Source organism: Amblyraja radiata, chromosome 16 (genome assembly GCF_010909765.2).
Source record: "Amblyraja radiata isolate CabotCenter1 chromosome 16, sAmbRad1.1.pri, whole genome shotgun sequence".
NCBI lineage: Eukaryota > Metazoa > Chordata > Chondrichthyes > Rajiformes > Rajidae > Amblyraja > Amblyraja radiata.
The window spans coordinates 9,017,624-9,036,190 of NC_045971.1; the positions used below are offsets into that span (position 1 = coordinate 9,017,624).

General features: G+C 45.4%; 1 protein-coding gene across 9 annotated transcripts in view; it reads right to left on the minus strand.

Annotated features, from left to right (window-relative positions):
- The window catches only part of rara (retinoic acid receptor alpha), a 541,920-nt gene that overhangs the window by 71,801 nt on the left and 451,552 nt on the right, over positions 1–18,567 (minus strand). For 8 of the 9 annotated variants that reach the window (XM_033035045.1, XM_033035043.1, XM_033035044.1 and 5 more), the window contains one exon: positions 4,642–4,790. The exons of the other annotated variant lie outside the window; for it this stretch is intronic. In XM_033035045.1, the coding sequence (XP_032890936.1) occupies positions 4,642–4,790 (149 nt within the window). The remainder of the gene's footprint in view (positions 1–4,641; positions 4,791–18,567) is intronic. 9 annotated transcript variants of the gene reach the window in all.

The window sequence follows — 18,567 nt, forward strand, 5'->3', positions numbered from 1 at the left end:
ATAAAGATTTGATATGATGCAATCAGAGGTGTAGAACTTAGAGCGCATGCCTCTAAGAGCTTTAGGGCAGCACGGTGGAACAGCGGTAGAGTTGCTGCCTTACAGCGCTTGCAGCGCCGGAGACCCCGGTTCGATCCTGACTACAGGTGCTGTCTGTGCGGAGTTTGTACGTTCTCCCCGTGACCTGCGTGGGTTTTCTCCGAGATCTTCGGTTTCCTCCCACACTCCAAAGATGTACAGGTATGTAGGTTAAATGGCTTGGTAAATGTAAAAATTGTCCCAAGTGTGTGTGGGATGGTGTTAGTGTGCGGGGATCGCAGGTCGGTGCGGCCGAAGGGCCCGTTTCCGTGCTGTATAACTAAACTAAAAGCAGAAGCAGGGCAAGGGTTATTCCAAAGCGTTTGGCTACTCACACACAATATGTCACTGACTGATGCAGATGATCTTGTTCTTCTTCACCAAAACTGTGCATTTTTGTTTCACGATCTTTATGATTTTGGACTATTAGTTTGGTTTAGTTTAGTTTAGACAGCGCAGAAACAGGCCATTTGTGTTTCTCAGCCTTTATCGCATTGAAAGTAATTGGAATCTCACTCGATGCTTGGCTGGAATTGTAGCTTTGCTGCTAGATCCGTTCGCTGAAAGCAATTTTGTGTTTTCTGAGCCGTTCTGTGTAACGCTGTGACAGCCAGATAACAATCGCTCCGGCAAAAGTCGATTGTGTATGTCAAGCTGCTGAAACTCCATCTTAGTCAACGATGTCTATGTGTCATGGACTGTGGTTCCCAAGGTTGCAATTTTGACTATTGAGCTTCTCTGCCTTTTACCCCCAACATATTTTTAGATTTTGGAGAACATCCCCTTTGGCCCGAGTCCGCGCCGACCACCACATACATTAGCACTACCCTACAGACTAGAGATAATTTACAATTTTTACCAAAGCCAATTAGCCTATAAGCCTACACAGCACCTGTTGTCAGGATCGAACCTGGGTCTCTGGCGCAGTCAGGCAGCAACTCTATCACTGTGTCACTGGGTGGCCCTTTTGAAATGGCTGATTTGACCTGGATGACGTTCTTGAGTGTTGTTGGAAATGCACTCATCTTGGCAAATGCACAGGATTCCATTCCTTGTCGACAGTGGAACAGGATCAAGGTGTCAAAAGGTGAGCACTCATCGTCGGATATACAGTCCTTGAACTGCTCTTGCGGCCATAGTGCTTTAGTAGAGTGTTCGTCAAAGGCGAATCCCCAAAATGCCGACGGTGGGTCTCTGACATAGTAATATTATTGAATATCAAGCGCGTGTGGTTCGAGCGTCATTTATTGGAAGCCGTCCAAAAGACATCTGTGGCACAAATGTTACTCACTACTAACCAACCCTGTGGTGAGATGTTGTTTTTGGCTTGGGGTTTCATTCAATTTCTGGCTACTTCATTTGCTGCGAGGCTGAAAGTAGAATCGAACCGTGCGTAATCATCAGGAAACAGCCCCACTTCTGACGCAAGGGAGACCATCAGTGATGCAGCTGAATATGTGTGGGATTAAGGTTCTGCCCAATTATGTCCAGCAGCAGAACCCTGGGACTGGGTTGAACTTCACAGCTATTTTCTTTGCCGTATTACTGCAAGTAGTGGAATGCTTCCACTTTTATGGAATGCTTCTGTTTTAGTTCGGCTCCTTGATGCTACACTGTTGAATATTGCTTGAATGCCAAAGACCATGTTTGGACCAGGGCTGTGGCGAGTACGTAGACACAAACTGCTGGAGTAACTCATCGGGAGAGGCAGCATCTCTGGAGAGAAGGAATGAATGGGTGATGTTTTGGGTCGAGACCCTTCTTCACACTGTGGTACAGCAGACATTCTGGTAAAACCAAAACGTTGGGACTGTGAACAGGTTCTAGGTAAGTGCCACTTGAAAGCACGGTTGGTGACATTGTCCTCCACTTGGTAGATTCATTGCGTGGTAATTAGACATACCTGGGCAATTTACCCCGGTCAGGTAAATGCCATTGCTGCCATCTTGCAGGAGAGGCTTGACTGAAGGCCTGGCTCGGCAGGGATGTTCACTCATCCCATGGATTTGCAAGTTCCAAAGCTCAGCGTTCCAACGTCGCGCGGAATGAATTAAATTAACTGATGGATGACTTGTGTAATGATGGGACGTTCAAGGGGAAGCCAAGATGGATCGCCCACACATCATCTGCTGGCTGAACACGTTTACAAATGCTTCCACCTCTTGCATGCCAGTCCCCACATTGTTGAAAATGGGGATGTTCTTGGAACTTCTCCCTTTAATGAGCTGTTTAAATGCCATTCACAATTTACAGTTAAGTACGGCAGGACCACAGATCTTTGATCTGGTGCATGGGTTGTTGGAACACTTTTGCTCTGTGTATTGCATGCATGCATTTATTATTGCAGATTTGGCCGTTTGGTACCCTATCTTGGTACCCTATCTCCTGGGATGGCTGGTGCCCCCCCCCCCCAAGCTGGTCCTTCTACCCTCGTCATTGTAACGGAGTTGATCTACCGACGTGAATGGAATCAGAATGCAGGGATGGTTAGGTCATGAAGTCCCAGATTGTGGGGGTTCACTATTTTTGCTGCTACTGATGATCCATGGCACCTCGAGGATGGCCATTATAGAAGTACCAGATGCATTCGGAGTCTATTCTACCTAGTATGGTGGTAACGCCACACAATACAATGGGGATGCCCTTGGCATAAAGACAGAACTTTGTATCCACTAAGAATTGTATTTATGGTCAATGGCCATATCAATGCCTTCATGGACAGGTGTTCCTGCAACAGGGTGACTGGTGGGTATGACATCAATTAGGTTCATTCACCATCTGCCAGACCCAGTCTGGTGGCCATGCCCATCAGAACTCCACCAGAACTTGGTCCATGGTGGTACAGCCATGCTAGTCCTGGTGATGGACATTACAGTCTTCCACCCAATTATGTGCCCTTGCTACACCCAGTGTTTCTCAATATGGAGGAACACCTTGTAAATGGTTTGATAGTTAGCAATCAGGAAGATCGTTACTTTTCCTTATATAACTTGATGTTATGAATATCTATGTCTTGAACAATGTTGAGGGCTCCCATCAGTGATATGACTGTCCTGATTGTGGGCAGAACAAGTCCAGAGATTGTGAAGGAGGAGTTTTGCGCATTGTCTATCTGCGGGATAGACAAGCACCTTGTCTTGTCTACGGGACAGCTCTCCAGGATGTTCATGAATGACTTTGTATGGTCAAGCAGACCCAGAGCCATGTTGCTGAATCTGAGTTTAGTGCCTAGGTCAATGCTTCGTGATCTCAGGTTTCTGTGCTTAATAGAGCAGATATAATACAACTGATTGGCTAGTTTGGCCATTTCACGGGACCAACAAGAGCTAACTACATTGCTGGGAATCTGGAATCACACAGGCAAGTCTGAATAAGGTGGCAGATTTCCTCTAAAGGATGATGGTGAACCTGGTATTTTTTTTATAACAATCTAGAAACATTATGGCCATCACTAATGAGTCATGGTTTTTCAAAATTACAAATTCCTTTTTAACTGTGGCGCAGCGGTAGAGTAGCTGCACCAGAGACCCGGGTTCGATCCTGACTACGGGTGCTGTCTGTACAGAGTTTGTACATTCTTCCTGTGACCACGTGGGTTTTCCATGGGTGCTCCAATGACCTCCCACACTTCAAAGACGTGCGGGTGTGTAGGCTACTTGACTTTGTTAAAGATTGCAAATTGTCCCTCGTGTGTGTGGGATAGTGCTAGTGTTCGGGGATCGCTGGTCACTGCAGACTCAGTGGGCCGAAGGGACTGTTTCCGCGCTGTATCTCTAAACGAAACTAAACTGAATTTAAATTCAACATCTACCCAGCTGGGATATGAAGTTGCAGCACTTATTATTAACTCATGCCTCTAGTTACTAGTCTGGTAATTACAGTTAAGAATCCTTTATAAAGTGGGGTGGTGAATTTTATGCTTCTGTCAGGTATGTGTTCGATTCTTGGAGCAGTGGCACAGTGAGTGCTATTTACATGCTGTGATAGTATTCTCTAGACTTTAGAGATATAGTGCGGAAACAGGCCCTTCGGCCTATCAAGTCAACGCCAAGCAGTGATCACCCCGTACACTAGCACTTTCTTACACACTAGGGACAATTTACACTTTCTTTACCAATGCCAGTTCACCTGTACATCTTTGGAGCGTGGGAGGAAACCGGAGCACCCGGAGAAAACTCATGCAATCACAGGGAGAGCGAACAAACTCTGTACGGACAGCACCCATAGTCAGGATTGAACTCGGGACTCTGAGGCCACTGGGCCACAACACCACCCCTATTCATTGAAAGAAGGCTTCAGGATGAAAACATAACGTTTTTGTAACAGGCACCCGTTATTCTCTGGGTTTGCTCCTGCCTGTTCTGGTTGCAGTTACGGAAATATATAGCATGGGAATATATAGCATGGAAACAGGCCCTTCGGCCCACCTTTGGCCTTCGTGGAAATGGCACAGGTTGGGAAAATAAACAGAGAGTTACAGGAGCAAGGGGCACCATATTTATTTAGCACCTCTCCCTTGAAGCTGGCATAGCAAAGTAAAAATATCTTAAGTCTATCTCATACCTTGCATCCTTCACAAGCGCTGACTCCATAGTGGTAACCTGATGACTTGTCTTGGCAGACGAAGCAGGGTTTGTATACACGTGGAGGAGGGGGCGGGGAAGGTGGACTAGGCACAATCTCCTCTGAGCTAGTACTCTGCGTTTCTATGGCTGAAATACAAAAAAAAAATCTTTTTTTAAAAAATCAGTCTGACTTTAAAGTGAAAAAAGAGGTATTCAATAACATTCAAAGTTTACACTGCACTCAATTCATATGAACTTCAACGACTGTAGAACAGGGAAACAGAAGTCAGAGGCTGTCTTTTTTGACTCTGTGATCGATAGAACAATGATATGTGGAGGGCAGATACAAGGAACTGCAGATGCAGGTTTACAAAAAAAAGAGACAGGGTGCTAGAGTAACTCAGCCGGTCGCGCAGCACGCCTGGAGGAGATGCAAAGGCTTAGTTTTGGGTCAGGAATCTTCTTCAGACTGATTGGAGCAGAAGGGGAGGAAATTCGATGCGGGGTAGCGGTGGGAATAAGCCTGGCAAGTGATAAGAGGATACAGTTGAAGGGGTTTGAGAGGCAGATGGGTGGACAATAATGAAAAGTAGACAGAAGGCTGTGAGATAAGGACAGAAGCAGCGTGGAATGTAAAACCAGAAGAAGGGATAGAGGTAGAAAGGGAGGGGGTGGGGGATAGTGGTTGGACAAAAAATGCTGGAGAAACTCAGCGGGTGAGGCAGCATCTATGGAGCGAAGGAAATAGGCGATGCTTCGGGTCGAGACCCTTCTTCAGAGGAATAGTGGTGATCGTTAGACACAGATTTGACATAATTTGGTATATTTATTCTGGAACTCCTTGCACAGAGCTGTACTCAAATGGGGAATGGGATTTGAAATTGGATTTAACATTGTTAATGTTCCCCAATCCTCATTCAATTTCCATCTTGAAAATGTTAACTAAATATTAATAAACGTATGTGGATCATCAAGTCATCATGTTCTTTGCAACTTAACTTGACTCTCTCTGCTATTTCAATTGTATCTTGATTTTCACACCAGAAAAGAAAGAATGTGCATGCCACTTTATGTTCAATACATTGTGCACTTTTTCTTTACATCTGTTACAGTAGCGCAACACATACATTTTTTTATTGCAGGTCACAACTTAAGATTTTATTCCTCTACTTATTTAGAGCATTTCAGTAATTACAGTACCATCAAATAGGACAATTCTTCTGCAAGCAACTTAATCAATAATTCACTCATCACTGCCCCAGATGCTCTTGCCCCTCGTTTCTTATCTTGGTTGGAAATAAGACCTCCATTTTGACTTGAATATCTATTGTGCACAGCTAGTTCAGTTATTCATTGTCAGATTGGCTGAATGTCAGAGTCCTGCTCTCCGCCAAAACTAATCGTAATTTTCTTTAAATCTTTCAGAATTTAAATCGAAAGACCATTTCCAATTTCATGCTGCTTCATTTCCGCACTAACAAGGTCTCCTAAACCCCTCTCTGTTACTCTCCCTCTTCTCCCCTCTCCCATCAGGCAAGAAGTGTGAAAAGACACAGCTCCAAATTCAGAGACATCTTCCCAGATGTTAACAAGCAGCTGAACCATCCTATAACCATCTAGAGAGCAGTCCTGAGTTCGCATCTACCTCGTTGGAGACTCTCAGACGATCGTTAATCGGACTTTACTGGAGTTGCACTAAATGTTATTCCATTATCCTGTATCTGTACGCTGTGGATGGCTCGATCTCTGATCCCTCCCACCCAGCTCACCACATCTTCCACCTGCTGCCATCAGGAAGGCGCTACAGCTCACTGCCCGCCAAGACATCTCGATTTAAAAACAGTTCTTACCCACACGCAATCCGAATTCTGAACACACTATGACAACAGCACATATCCTCCCCATGCATGTACTGTATATTGTATGATGTTGTGTTTTATGTTATGTTTGACGGGAATCAGCCTACCTTGTAACATCCTGTACTGAACCTGAATTCCACCAGCTTGACTGTGTGGTCATTAAATAATCTAATCTAATCTAATCTAATGTATAGTCTTTCCGCTGACTGGATGGTACGCAACACTATAGCTCGGTACACGTGGCAATAAGCTAAATTAAAACCCTCACAGCTCGACGACACATGTAAGGAGTTCACACAATTGAGATGATCCATTTAACGCCCACAGCCTTCCCCAACCTTGCGCTCCAAACCAAGCAACCATGGGTCGGATCCATTTACTGAATGTTCTGTAATGTTCTCTCTTGCACTACTGGGACAATAAGGACCATCTCCTCATCTGGAGGATGCAACCGTGCCAGCAGAGGGTGAAGGCCAACCTATCATTCTATCTTATGTAGAAGCAGTGCTGGAGTTTTGGAAAGTTAAACATTTTATCAACTGTTTAAAGATTGAAGGAGAAGTATAAACCCAGTAACTACTGTCTGCACAGTAGACGGTCCACCAATCCTCTCTTGCTCTAATCCTTCCATGATCTCAGCACCTCATTTCTGCAAGCCCTTTCTGTCTTCCAACGTTTCTTCTCTCAAAGGTTAAAAAAAAAGGTTCAAAGGTTATTTATTGGTCACATACACTTAGGTGTAGTGAAATGCTTCTTGCCAATGCAGCACATAAAGAAAGAATACAGACATAACATTAATAAGAGATTTAAACATAAAGAACATCCCCCCACAATGGCTCCCACCATGAAGGAAGGCACAAAGTCCAGTCCCCAACCCCAGTTCACCCATAGTCGAGCCAATTGAGGCCTCCACAGTTGCCTCTACGGAGGCCCGATGTTCCTGGCCGTTCTTGCCGGGTGATGGTGCTCCGGCGTCGGGAGAATCCTCACAGCGGCTTGGGACACCTGGAACGGCCGCTTCCGTACTGGAGGCCGCGGCTTCCAAAGCCAACAAGGCCGCGCCGGTTGGAGCTCCACTACTGGCGATCTCATCTAGAGATCCCAGGCTCCCGGTGTACAGTTCAGCGCCGCCGCCCGCAGCTGGCCGCTCCTCAGACCCGCAGCTCCGCGATGTTGTTCCCGGCGGTCTTCAGCTCACCGGAGTTCCAGCGCGGCGACCCGGGCAAGGCATCGCCCGCTCCGCGATAGCGCTCCAGCGCTGTGCCGCTGCCGAAGCCGTGGTTCTGGGCGGTCCCCGACAGGAAATGCCGCTCCAGGCCCGCTGGTAGGCCGCGAGGACGGGTCGAAACTACAGCCCGGAGAAAAGCTGCCTCTCCGACCAGGTAGGGACCCTGAAAGGTAGTTTCCCCCCCCCCCCCCCACCCCCCACATAAAAAAGTCTAGACCTCCAGAAACAAAAACACTTTAACTAACTAAAAATAAAAAAAAGATGAAAAGATGGACAGCTGCTGGCTGGGCAGCCGCGCACAGGTCAGCGCCCCCTCTCCCGCTGAGTTACTCCAGCATTGTGCGTCTATCTTCAGTGTAAACCAGCACCTGCAGTTCCTTCCTACGCGTACTAAATGGTAAGGGGCATTTTAAAGAAAAACTTCAAAAAACTTGTGTAAAATGTGATATGGAGATGAAAATGTACATTATCTGCACATCTTTGAATCAATTCTGTAAATACCTGCACCGCAGGCTGTGATTAATATCTTGTAACTCTCATTATTAGTCAACATAACCATTTTAAAATCTCCAGCCTCAATCGTTTGATTATAGTCTTTAAAACAATCAGTAGACTGCGGAATCACAGGAAACTCTAGTCATCCAAAATTACCGTGGGAGGAAAGGCAAGAGCTGTTATTAAACGTTTTATCTAAAATCCTGCTAACGATACGGGAAGAAACAGTAGAAAAACCGCACATGGGGTCATTTACAAGCATTTTGCAATCCCACGGCTTTGTTTAGTTTAGTTTACTTCAGAGATACAGCACGGAAACAGGCCCCTCGACACACCGAGTCCGCGCCGACCAGCGATCCCCGCACATTAACAATACTCTACACACACTGGGGACAATTTCACATTTCCACCAAGCCAATTAGCCTACAAAGCCGTACGTCTTTATAGAGTGTGGGAGGAAACCGGAGCAAACCCACGCAGGTCACGGGCAGAACGTACAAACTCCGTACTGACAAGCACCCGCAGATGTAAGGCTCTACCGCTGCGCCACAGTGCCCGCCACCCCTATCGTTTAATTGAGACTAAAAAGAAAGTGAGAAATGCTGCAGCAACATCCACCAAGAACTGCTGCGGTCCTGTTATCGGAAGCCGATCAGCCAAAGAGAAACACCGAACAAAATAATATGGAGAGAGTAAAAACCTGCAGATGCTGGTTAATACCAAAGATAGACTCAAAGTGCTGAACCTACTCAGCAGGCTAGGCAGAAGAAGAATGCCGAACCGAAACGCGAGTCTGAAGAAGCGTCCCGACCTGAAACATCACCTAGAGATGCTGCCTGAACCGCCGAGTTACTCCATTACTTTGTGTCCATAACTGGGAGTATATTGCCTCTATTTAATCTTTGTCGGGCAACCACGCCAAGATCACAAAGGTCATATATACAATCTTCCGTCATTGGCACAAAAAAAAATGAATGCTCCACATTCACATTTTGTGTCAGACTTGGTCGACTGATAGGGATCTGGACCAATGAGTCAGAAAGCTACGCTTGTCTCTTCCCAACAACTATTTGGACACTTGTTTGATCACAACAACAGTGCAAAAGCAGCCCAGGAATGTCTGGTGGACATGCATCATTATAATATTACATTAAACTGACCTGTAAACGGTTTTGGTGACGAGTATTAAAAGGAGAGCTGTGCAATATATATTTTTTAAATGATCAACTTTATTCTCAGCGTCACAACCGGCTACCATGTGTCCCTAGGTACCCTTTATTAATACATATTATTGTATTATAATATTGTAGTACCCTATATTAAAATACACACTCCAAAAATAACTTCACCAGCTGCAAAGTGCTCTGGGCTGCCTGAAGTTGCAAAAAACGATGACACAAAATCAAATTTGTGCAGGAAATGTGTACTCCAGCATTGGTCATTCGTTGAATTCAGTTCTGGATCCACAGTGAAACCTATTTTGTGGGGGTGAGCAGGGGCGGAAAACCCGGGGGGGCCAGAGGGGACGTCCCCCCCATGTTTTGAGAGGTGGGGGACATCCCCCCCAAATTTTTGTGATCCCGATTTTAAAATCTCCGCTTTTAGCGCTGGATTGAGCCTCCGTGTGTGTGTGTGTGTGTGTGTGTGAGCGCATGCGCGCGTGGCCGCCAAAAAATTGTGTCCCCTGTCCGCTCCATGTTTTGATAGCGAGTTCCGCTCTTGTGGGGTGAGTATATTTAGCAGCTGATATTTACGCTTGCACTTAGTACAAAGTCCTTTTTAAAAAAAAATATACTTAAGGTCTAGCTCTCTGAAGGGCCTTGGTGTTGTAAGAAGAGGGTGCAATTATACAAGTATTTTTTATTCACTGTTCAGAATTTTTGAGCAGAAGGATGGGCAGAGAACGGGGGGGGGGGGGGAGAGTTGATTGGGGGGGGGGGAGGGGGACAGAGGAATACTACTTTCTGTGTAGAGTGGCGCAGCAGGAGAGCTGCTGCCTTACAGCGCTGGAGGCCTGAGCTCGATCCTGACTACGGGCACTGTCTGTACGGAGTTTGCACGTTCTCCCCGTGACCGCGTGGGTTTTCTCCGGGCGCTCTGGTTTCCTCCCACACTCCAAAGACGTACAGATTTGTAGCTTAATTGACTATTGTAAATGATCCCGTGTGTAGGATAGTGCTGGTGTATAGGGTGATCGCTGATGGGCGCGGACACGGTGGACCGAAGGGCCCATTTCCGCACCGTTCTTTACAATCTAAAAAGATGTCGAGTGTAAAAGGCTGAGAAGCTCTATAGTCAAAATTGCAACCTTGGGAACCACAGTCCATGACACATAGACATCGTTGACTAAGAAGGAGTTTCAGCAGCTTGACATTCACAATCGACTTTTGCCGGAGCGATTGTTATCTGGCTGTCACAGCGTTACACAGAACTGCTTAGAAAACACAAAATTGCTTGCAGCGAACGGATCTACCAGCAAAACTACAATTCCAGCCACGCATCGAGTGAGATTCCAATTCCGTTTCAATGCGATAAAGAAACACAGATTGGTTTAAAACCGCCATAGTTTCTTCCAATGTTTAGTTTTCCTCTGTCTCTCATTCATTTTGCCCCGTACAGTACATTTGCCATTTGGTTAATTTTCACATGTAAGTTAGCGAAGTGAAATTCCACTGGCTTTTTGCCTCTTTAGCAGCCGAGGCAGTTCCGATTGTTATCCAACGCTTTCATTGAGATCACTGGACAGTGTAACTGTGTCGCTGCTGAAGCTGACTTTTACCGTTCCGAGCCCAGCGCTGCTGAGGCAAGATAGCATTTCAAGATAACATCACCCAAAACGGAGCCAAGCTATAATAAATAACTCAACGTTGACTGGGTATCATTACTGATACACATGGCTTGGAGCTTCCGAGTTGCAATTCTTTTACAAGGTAAGAAAACCGTGTTAAGTTTAAAAAATTCACTTCTCTAAACCGTCAATGTGACTGGACTGAAAGAAAAACCCAAATTGAACCTGGAATCTGAAGAAAAAATAGAATTTCTGGAAATTCTCAATGTCAGGTATAATCAGCAAACAATATATAATAACTTAAATAACTACTGAAGAAACCCTTCGTCAGTTCAGCTGAAATGGGTCACTCAATATTTTTTTTTTTTTAGTCTGCAATATTTTTGAATGCTTGGGGAAATATCTGAAGTTATCTACCAGAGCAAAGAAGCCAGAGGACATAACATTTCTATGAACAGTAGCTTCAGAAATTCTCAGGCAAACAAACGTAAACAGAAACCAAAAAGAACTCACCAACTGAAGCTTGATTAGAATCTGCTTTGACTTTCATTATTAAATTGAGGTTACTCTTGTTTAGCAAGGCGAAGTGAGTGAACAGATTCTTCAATCGTGCAGAGTGCGTTGTAAATGTTGCTTTTCATCGAGCAACAAGCCTCCAAGAGCTTGATTGTAAAGTATTTGACTAACGAAGCTTATCACTCACATATGAGGATACCGAAGATTGGCTTAGGTATTTGAAAACGCAGAACATGGACTCCTTGATGGCTCAATTACTTTATCCAGCATGGAGCTAAGCCACCAGCGATGGTCAAGATTTAACCTTGAATCTCAGTTGTTACCAGAGCTAAGCTATTCAACCTATCTAACCACACTAGTTCCATGGTGTCACAACCCAACTAGTGGGACAGCCCCACTAGTTTCTTTCTATAGCCCTGCTCGTTTTTTGTTTGATTCTCAACTACTTATCCACGGCCTTTTTCAAAACCACAATCAAATCAGAGACGGCACTGTGGCACAGCGGTAGAGTTGCTGCCTTGCAGCGCCACTGACCCGGGATCGATTAAAATGTTTAAAAATGAGTCTTGCATATCAATGTTTTTAATATATATTCAGAAAAACAGCAGTCTTAGTACGGATTTCCGGTACATTCCACTGCATACTTCCCTACGCAAATCAATAAGCTTTCACTACTAAATGACTTTTTTTTTTTTAAAGTACTGCAGATGTTGGAAATCTGAAAATAAAAATAGAAACTACCAAAGACTTTGGAGAACATAAAACCGTGTGTGGAAAGAGAAACAGTTAAGGGCCTGTCCCACTTACGCAATTTTTTTCAGCGACTGTCGGCACCCGTCATAGTCGCAGCAGGTGGCCGACAATTTTCAACATGTTGAAAATCCAGCGGCGACCAGAGCAAGGTACAACTCTTTGGGCGACTACTCACGACCAAACAGATGTCACGTGTCAACATGTCGCGGGGTGAAGCCTGTATGGTCGTGATTAGTCGCCCAAAGAGTCGTACCTTTTTCGTCCACTTGCTGCGACTAAGACGGGTGCCGGCAAGTCGCCTAAAAAATCGCGTAAGTAGGACAGGCCCTTTAATGTTTCAGGTTCAGGACCCTTCACCTGAAACTACTATTCTGTTTCTCATCACTTGGTTTCTTGGTCCTCCAAAATATTCCAAATGGAATTTAAACTGGAGGTGGTGGAGGGAGGACTTAAGCCAGACAGGGTTATTGGTTACTGATCCAACTGAGTTTGCGCAGTTAAACACAAAGTGCTGGAGTAACTCATTGGGACTGGCAGCATCTCTGGATAGAAGTGGTTGACGTTTTGGGTCGAGAGCTTTCTTCAGACTCCTTGGAGGAGTTGATCTGCACATGACATCTCTGCTACAGCCACAGTCACTCAAGGTGTTCCCCAAGGCTCCGTACTCGGCCCCCTCCTCTTCATCATCTACATCCTCCCCCTTGGTCAGATACTCCGCCACTTCAACCTGGACTTCCACTGTTACGCTGACGACACCCAGATCTACCTCGGCACCAAATCCCCCCACAACCCCCCCCCCTCACCCATATCAACTCCTGTTTGTCAGCTATAAAAACCTGGATGCAACATAATTTCCTCAAACTCAACAGCGATAAGACAGAATTCCTCCTCATAGGCTCCAAAGCCACACTCAGCAAAATCAATAACCCCACTCTCACCATCGACGGCACCACTGTCTCCCCATCTCCCCAGGCCCGCAACCTTGGCGTGATCTTTGATTCCACCCTCTCCCTTGAGCCTCACATCCGCCATGCCATTAAAACCTCCTTCTTCCATCTCCACAACATCGCCAAACTCAGACCCTCTCTCACACCTCCCGCTGCTGAAAGACTCATCCATGCCTTCATCTCCTCCTGACTGGACTACTGCAACTCACTTCTCCTTGGCATCAGCTCCACCTACATCAACCGACTCCAACTGGTCCAGAACGCAGCCGCCCGACTCATCACCCACACTAAATCCTGGCATCACATCACTCCAGTCCTCAAACAACTTCACTGGCTTCCCGTCTCCCACCGGATCGACTACAAAATCCTGATCCTCACCTACAAAGCCCTCCACCATCTGGCCCCCCCATATCTCACTGACCTCCTCTCCCCCTACCGACCCTCACGGTCCCTCAGATCCACATCAGCCGGTCTCCTCTCCATCCACAAGTCCAACCTCCGCAGTTTTGGGGACAGAGCCTTCTCCAGGGCAGCTCCCAGGCTCTGGAACTCCCTCCCCCAACTGATCCGCAATTCCGTGTCCCTCACCATCTTCCAGTCCCGCCTCAAGACCCATCTCTTCACCTCTGCCTATCCTTAGCCCCACGTCCCCCTCCCTTTTCATCTGTGCATTAATTGCCTCATATTGTGTTTTGTATTGAATTCTGTCTTTACTTTGTGAACTAGTCATGTCTCTACTATTTATTTAATTCCCCTTACATGTTTTTCCTCTACCTGCTAAATGTTTGTAAGGTGTCCTTGAGACTCTTGAAAGGCGCCCATAAATAAAATTTATTATTATTATTATTATTATTATTATTATTTCAGGGGAATCAAGTATGTGTGGGTCCAGAACATATGAAATGGAAGCAGCAGTAGACCATTCGGTCCATAATACCCGTTCTATCATTCAATACGATCATGGGTGATCCATTTCAATACCATTTTCGTTCAACATATCCCTTGATTCTCTTAAAATGTAAAATCAATTGGTTTTTATCCTGAAAATACTAAATGACTGAGCTTCGACAGCCCTCTCAGGAAGGGAATTTCAAAGATTCATTACCCTCAGGGTCAAGACACTTCCTCTCATTTCATTCAAGTCTGATCTCTTTCTTTCATGACCACTGGTTCCAGCCAGGGGCAACATCAACTCCACATTCTAATATCCTGTCAAAAATTATGTACATTTTAATAAGATCACTTATCGTTCTTTTTGAGAGCGATTAATCCCAAACTGTGTAATCTCTCCCCATACAAGGACAAACCTGCTCACAAATCTGTGCGTGTGCCTTCCAAATGACAAGATAGAAATCAGCAATGCTGCCTGCACTGGATCATTATTCACGGACAATTGTTGGTCGTCTACAGGGGCGGCTATAGATTAAGCCAGGACTAACCTGAGCAGCACTCCGCCCTACAGCACAGTTAAGGAACCGACTGGCACTTAATGTCAAGATTCATCCCGGAATAGAAACCACTGGGATTACGAAAGCCATAACTCGGCAAAATTCCAGTCATTGGCAGAGAATATTTTACAAAATGGACAGTGAGGAGCAAAGTGCGGTGGATACAGCATGAAAGGCAGCAGGAATATTCACCCATGGCAGGCTGCAATGCACCTCAAGAAAAATCGTCCATTCTGATGCAATAATTTTTATTTAAAAAATATGTTTTTAATAGCAGGGAACGCGGACTTTTCCAGCTGGATGTAGAGCTTACATATTTTGGCCAAGTCTGGGGCAGTGTGAGATCTTGTCAATCAGATGTCACCTTTGGGAGTTGCTGGTTTCAACCGAAGATAGACACAAAAAGCTGGAGTAACTCAGTGGGGCAGGCAGCTTCTCTGGAGAGGAATGGGTGACGTTTCGGGTCGAGACCCTTCTTCAGACTGGTTAGGGATAAGGGAAACAAGAGATGTGTTTAAGAAGGAACTGCAGTTGCTGGAAAACCGAAGGTTTACAAAAATGCTGGAGAAACTCAGCGGGTGCAGCAGCATCAAAAGGGTTTCGGCCCGAAACGTTGCCTATCTCCTTCGCTCCATAGATGCTGCTGCACCCGCTGAGTTGCTCCAGCATTTTTGTGTACCTAGGGAAACAAGAGATAGAGGCGATGATATAGAGAGATAAAGAACAATGAATGAAAGATATGCAAAAAAGTAATGATGATAAAGGGAATAGGCCATTGTTAGCTGTTTGTCAGGTGTTATAGGTACACAAAATTGCTGGGGAAACTCAGCGGGTGCAGCAGCATCTATGGAGCGAAGGAAATAGGCGACGTTTCGGGCCGAAACCCTTCTTCAGACCCTTCTTCTGTCAGGTGTTATAGTTAGGTTCACGGAGGAGTTGTGTGTGTGTGTGAATAGCTCCCAGACCAAATTCGTGTAGCATTGCAAAGAATTAATGCCTGGATGCTGTTATTGCTAAACTATCAAATTGCATGTCTTAGGTTTGCACAGGAAGTTGAATGCACAAAAAAAAAATTAATGCAGCTTTCAACATCATTCCAAAGTTATGGTTCGCATCATAAAATTGGCGATGTATGTGTCATGATGCCAAGTGGGAGAGTCTAGGGCCAGAGGCCAGTGCCTCAGATGTGCCTTTGAGAAGAAGGTGAGAAGGAATTTATTTACTCAGAAGGTGGTGAATCGGTGGAGTTCATTGCCACAGACGGCTGTGGAGGCCGTCAATAGATATTTCTATGGCAGAGATTGACGGATTCTTGATTGGTACGGGTGTCAGGGAGTATGGGGTGAAAGCAGGAGAATGTGGTTGAGAGGGAAAGATAGAATGGCGGGGGAAGACATGATGGGCCGAATGGCCTAATTCTGCTCCTGGAACGTATGAAATGATCTGTGTCCATTTGAAAATTGTAACGATTCCCGGCCGTGCATTAAGTTGCAACTTTCTCAAAGCAGACGACTGAAGTTCAGTGGAATAATCATTCGTGTTCTTTTGCATCAGTTTGCAAACACTATGTTCAAAGTTTGTACGTCAGATTCAAAACAACAGCACAATCAAACGCAGCTAAGCATTTCATAACGTAATGGAAGGCTGCGGAAATGCGCACTGACACATTCAAAAGGCCGTGACCAAATATTGTATGGGTTTCACGTGTGGGCTAGTAAATACATTTTAAACAAAAAACATTTGGAATTTTTGTTTTCACACTGGAACTGCGTCATGTAGTACAAAGCTACCCTGGAGCTCGACAATGCCCATTGAAGCTATTTTTATTCTGCCAACATATTAAAATGTAAAAATGTGTGGCAAAGGGAATCTTTCAGATTTCATCTGTGTTCAACGCAAACTTTTCATACTGCCCCAAGCTGGAGAGAGATGAGAATATAGTTAGCAAGACTGCTATGTGGTCGCTGACACATAAGCTGTCCTGCAAATGTCCTTGCATGGACAAATGTTGACAGCCAGATAAGGCCAAATTGTTATCTTGATCGGTCAAAAGACTTCCTCTCTCAGGGCTTAATAATGGGAGGTGGTTGAGGGGCAGGCTTTTTGTTTCAGTTTAATTTATTGTCATGTGTACCGAGGTACAGTGAAAAGCTTTTGTTGCATGCCAACCATTCATCGGAAAAACAAAACGTGATCACAATCAAGCCGTTTGCCCTTCGGCCAACCAGGTCCGCACCGACCAGCGATCCCCCCCCGCACATTAACACTATCCCACACACACGAGGGACAATTTACATTTATATCAAGCCAATTAACCTGCAAATCTGTACGTCTTTGGAGTGTGGGAGAAAAATGAAAATCTCAGAGAAAACCCACGCAGGTCATGGGGAGAACGTACAAACTCCGAACAGACAGCACCCGTAGTCGAGATCGAACCCGGGTCTCCGGCGCTGCGAGCGCTGTATGGCAACAACTCTACCGCTGCACCACCGCTGCCCCCTTTTTATTTTTGTCCTGCAATGTCATTATCCTGTGTAAAATTGATGGCTAACATTCAAAGTTACTGATGACCTTGAAACACATGACGTCATAAACATCCATCAGTTAGTTTACCACTGGTTCGCTGCTCTTGCATTACTGTCAGGTTTTTGAATATGCTCTTGAGAAGTTGTCCCAGGAGGAAAGCCCGTTCACTTAGTGAGGGTACAGGTCAGGCATTAATAATCGGTCTAAATTTGTTAGCAGGATTCTGGCTCCAGCTGCTGTGGTCTTCCCGTGGGGAGTAAGAGCGACGTGACCTGTGCGTGATGGCTGGTGAATATCAGCGTGTAACAGATGAGGGAAGGGCGGTGATGAATTCTGGGGCAGAGCTGTCGACTTCTCTTCTGAATGCTTATCATTGCAGAAAGCTGGAGAGCGTGCATCAGTAAAAACAAAATCTACACCCGTCCAAAACCGGCAGTGAAAAATTGTGCTTTCATCAACTCCTTACTGGCTTCAAGGAATTTGCACATTTCAAAGAGATGCCCTCCGTCAGAAGCAATTTGACTTTCTGAACATTAGTATTAATATTTTCCCTGCCTCTCAATTCTAAACATTCCACCAAGACGACTTGCTTTGCTTTATTTCCCCGCTAGGACTGTGTGTAGTACGGGTGCGTCAGCCATCAACGATATACTTATCATAAGAGTGTGTGAACCAAGCAGCACATATTGTCTTGGTTATTAGTTCTTCTCCTGGTGTTTAGACAGTTTTGTTTTAAATGGGTAAATTGGAAGATCTTATCCAAAGATGCCAAGGTGGAAATGATCAAGGAGAGTTGATCACTAAATAAATGCAGCACCCGTAGTTGCAAGTCAGCATGGTGGTGTAGCGGTAGAGTTGCTGCCTTACAGTGCCAGAGACCCACCCGGGTTTGATCCCGACTATGGATGCTGTCTGTACGGAGTTTGCACGTTCTCCCCCGCGACCGGGTGGGTTTTCCCCAGGTGCTCTGGTTTCCTCCCACACTCCAGTCGTACAGGTATGTCGGTTAATTGGCTTCAGTAAAAACTGTCACTTGTCCCTCGTGTGTAGAATAGTGTTAGTGTATGGAGATCGGATCATAGGGCCTGTTTCCGCGCTGTATCTCTAAATTAAACTATATTAAAAAAAATTACAAGCAGGTAACCTCAAGGATTAACCCATGACATGCACTGAGCTCACCCGGGTTGATTGTAAGTAACATCTACCCCCCTGGGTTTGAATGGGGAGAACTTCTACAGCTCAATTTCTACACCTCACTGTCGTGAGTTACACATGCTTTGGCATGAGGCAATAAGGAGATTAGGTTCAAATGTGATGTAGCCACAGCTAAACACTGTCTCGACAGTCTGTCCCAAAACTAAATG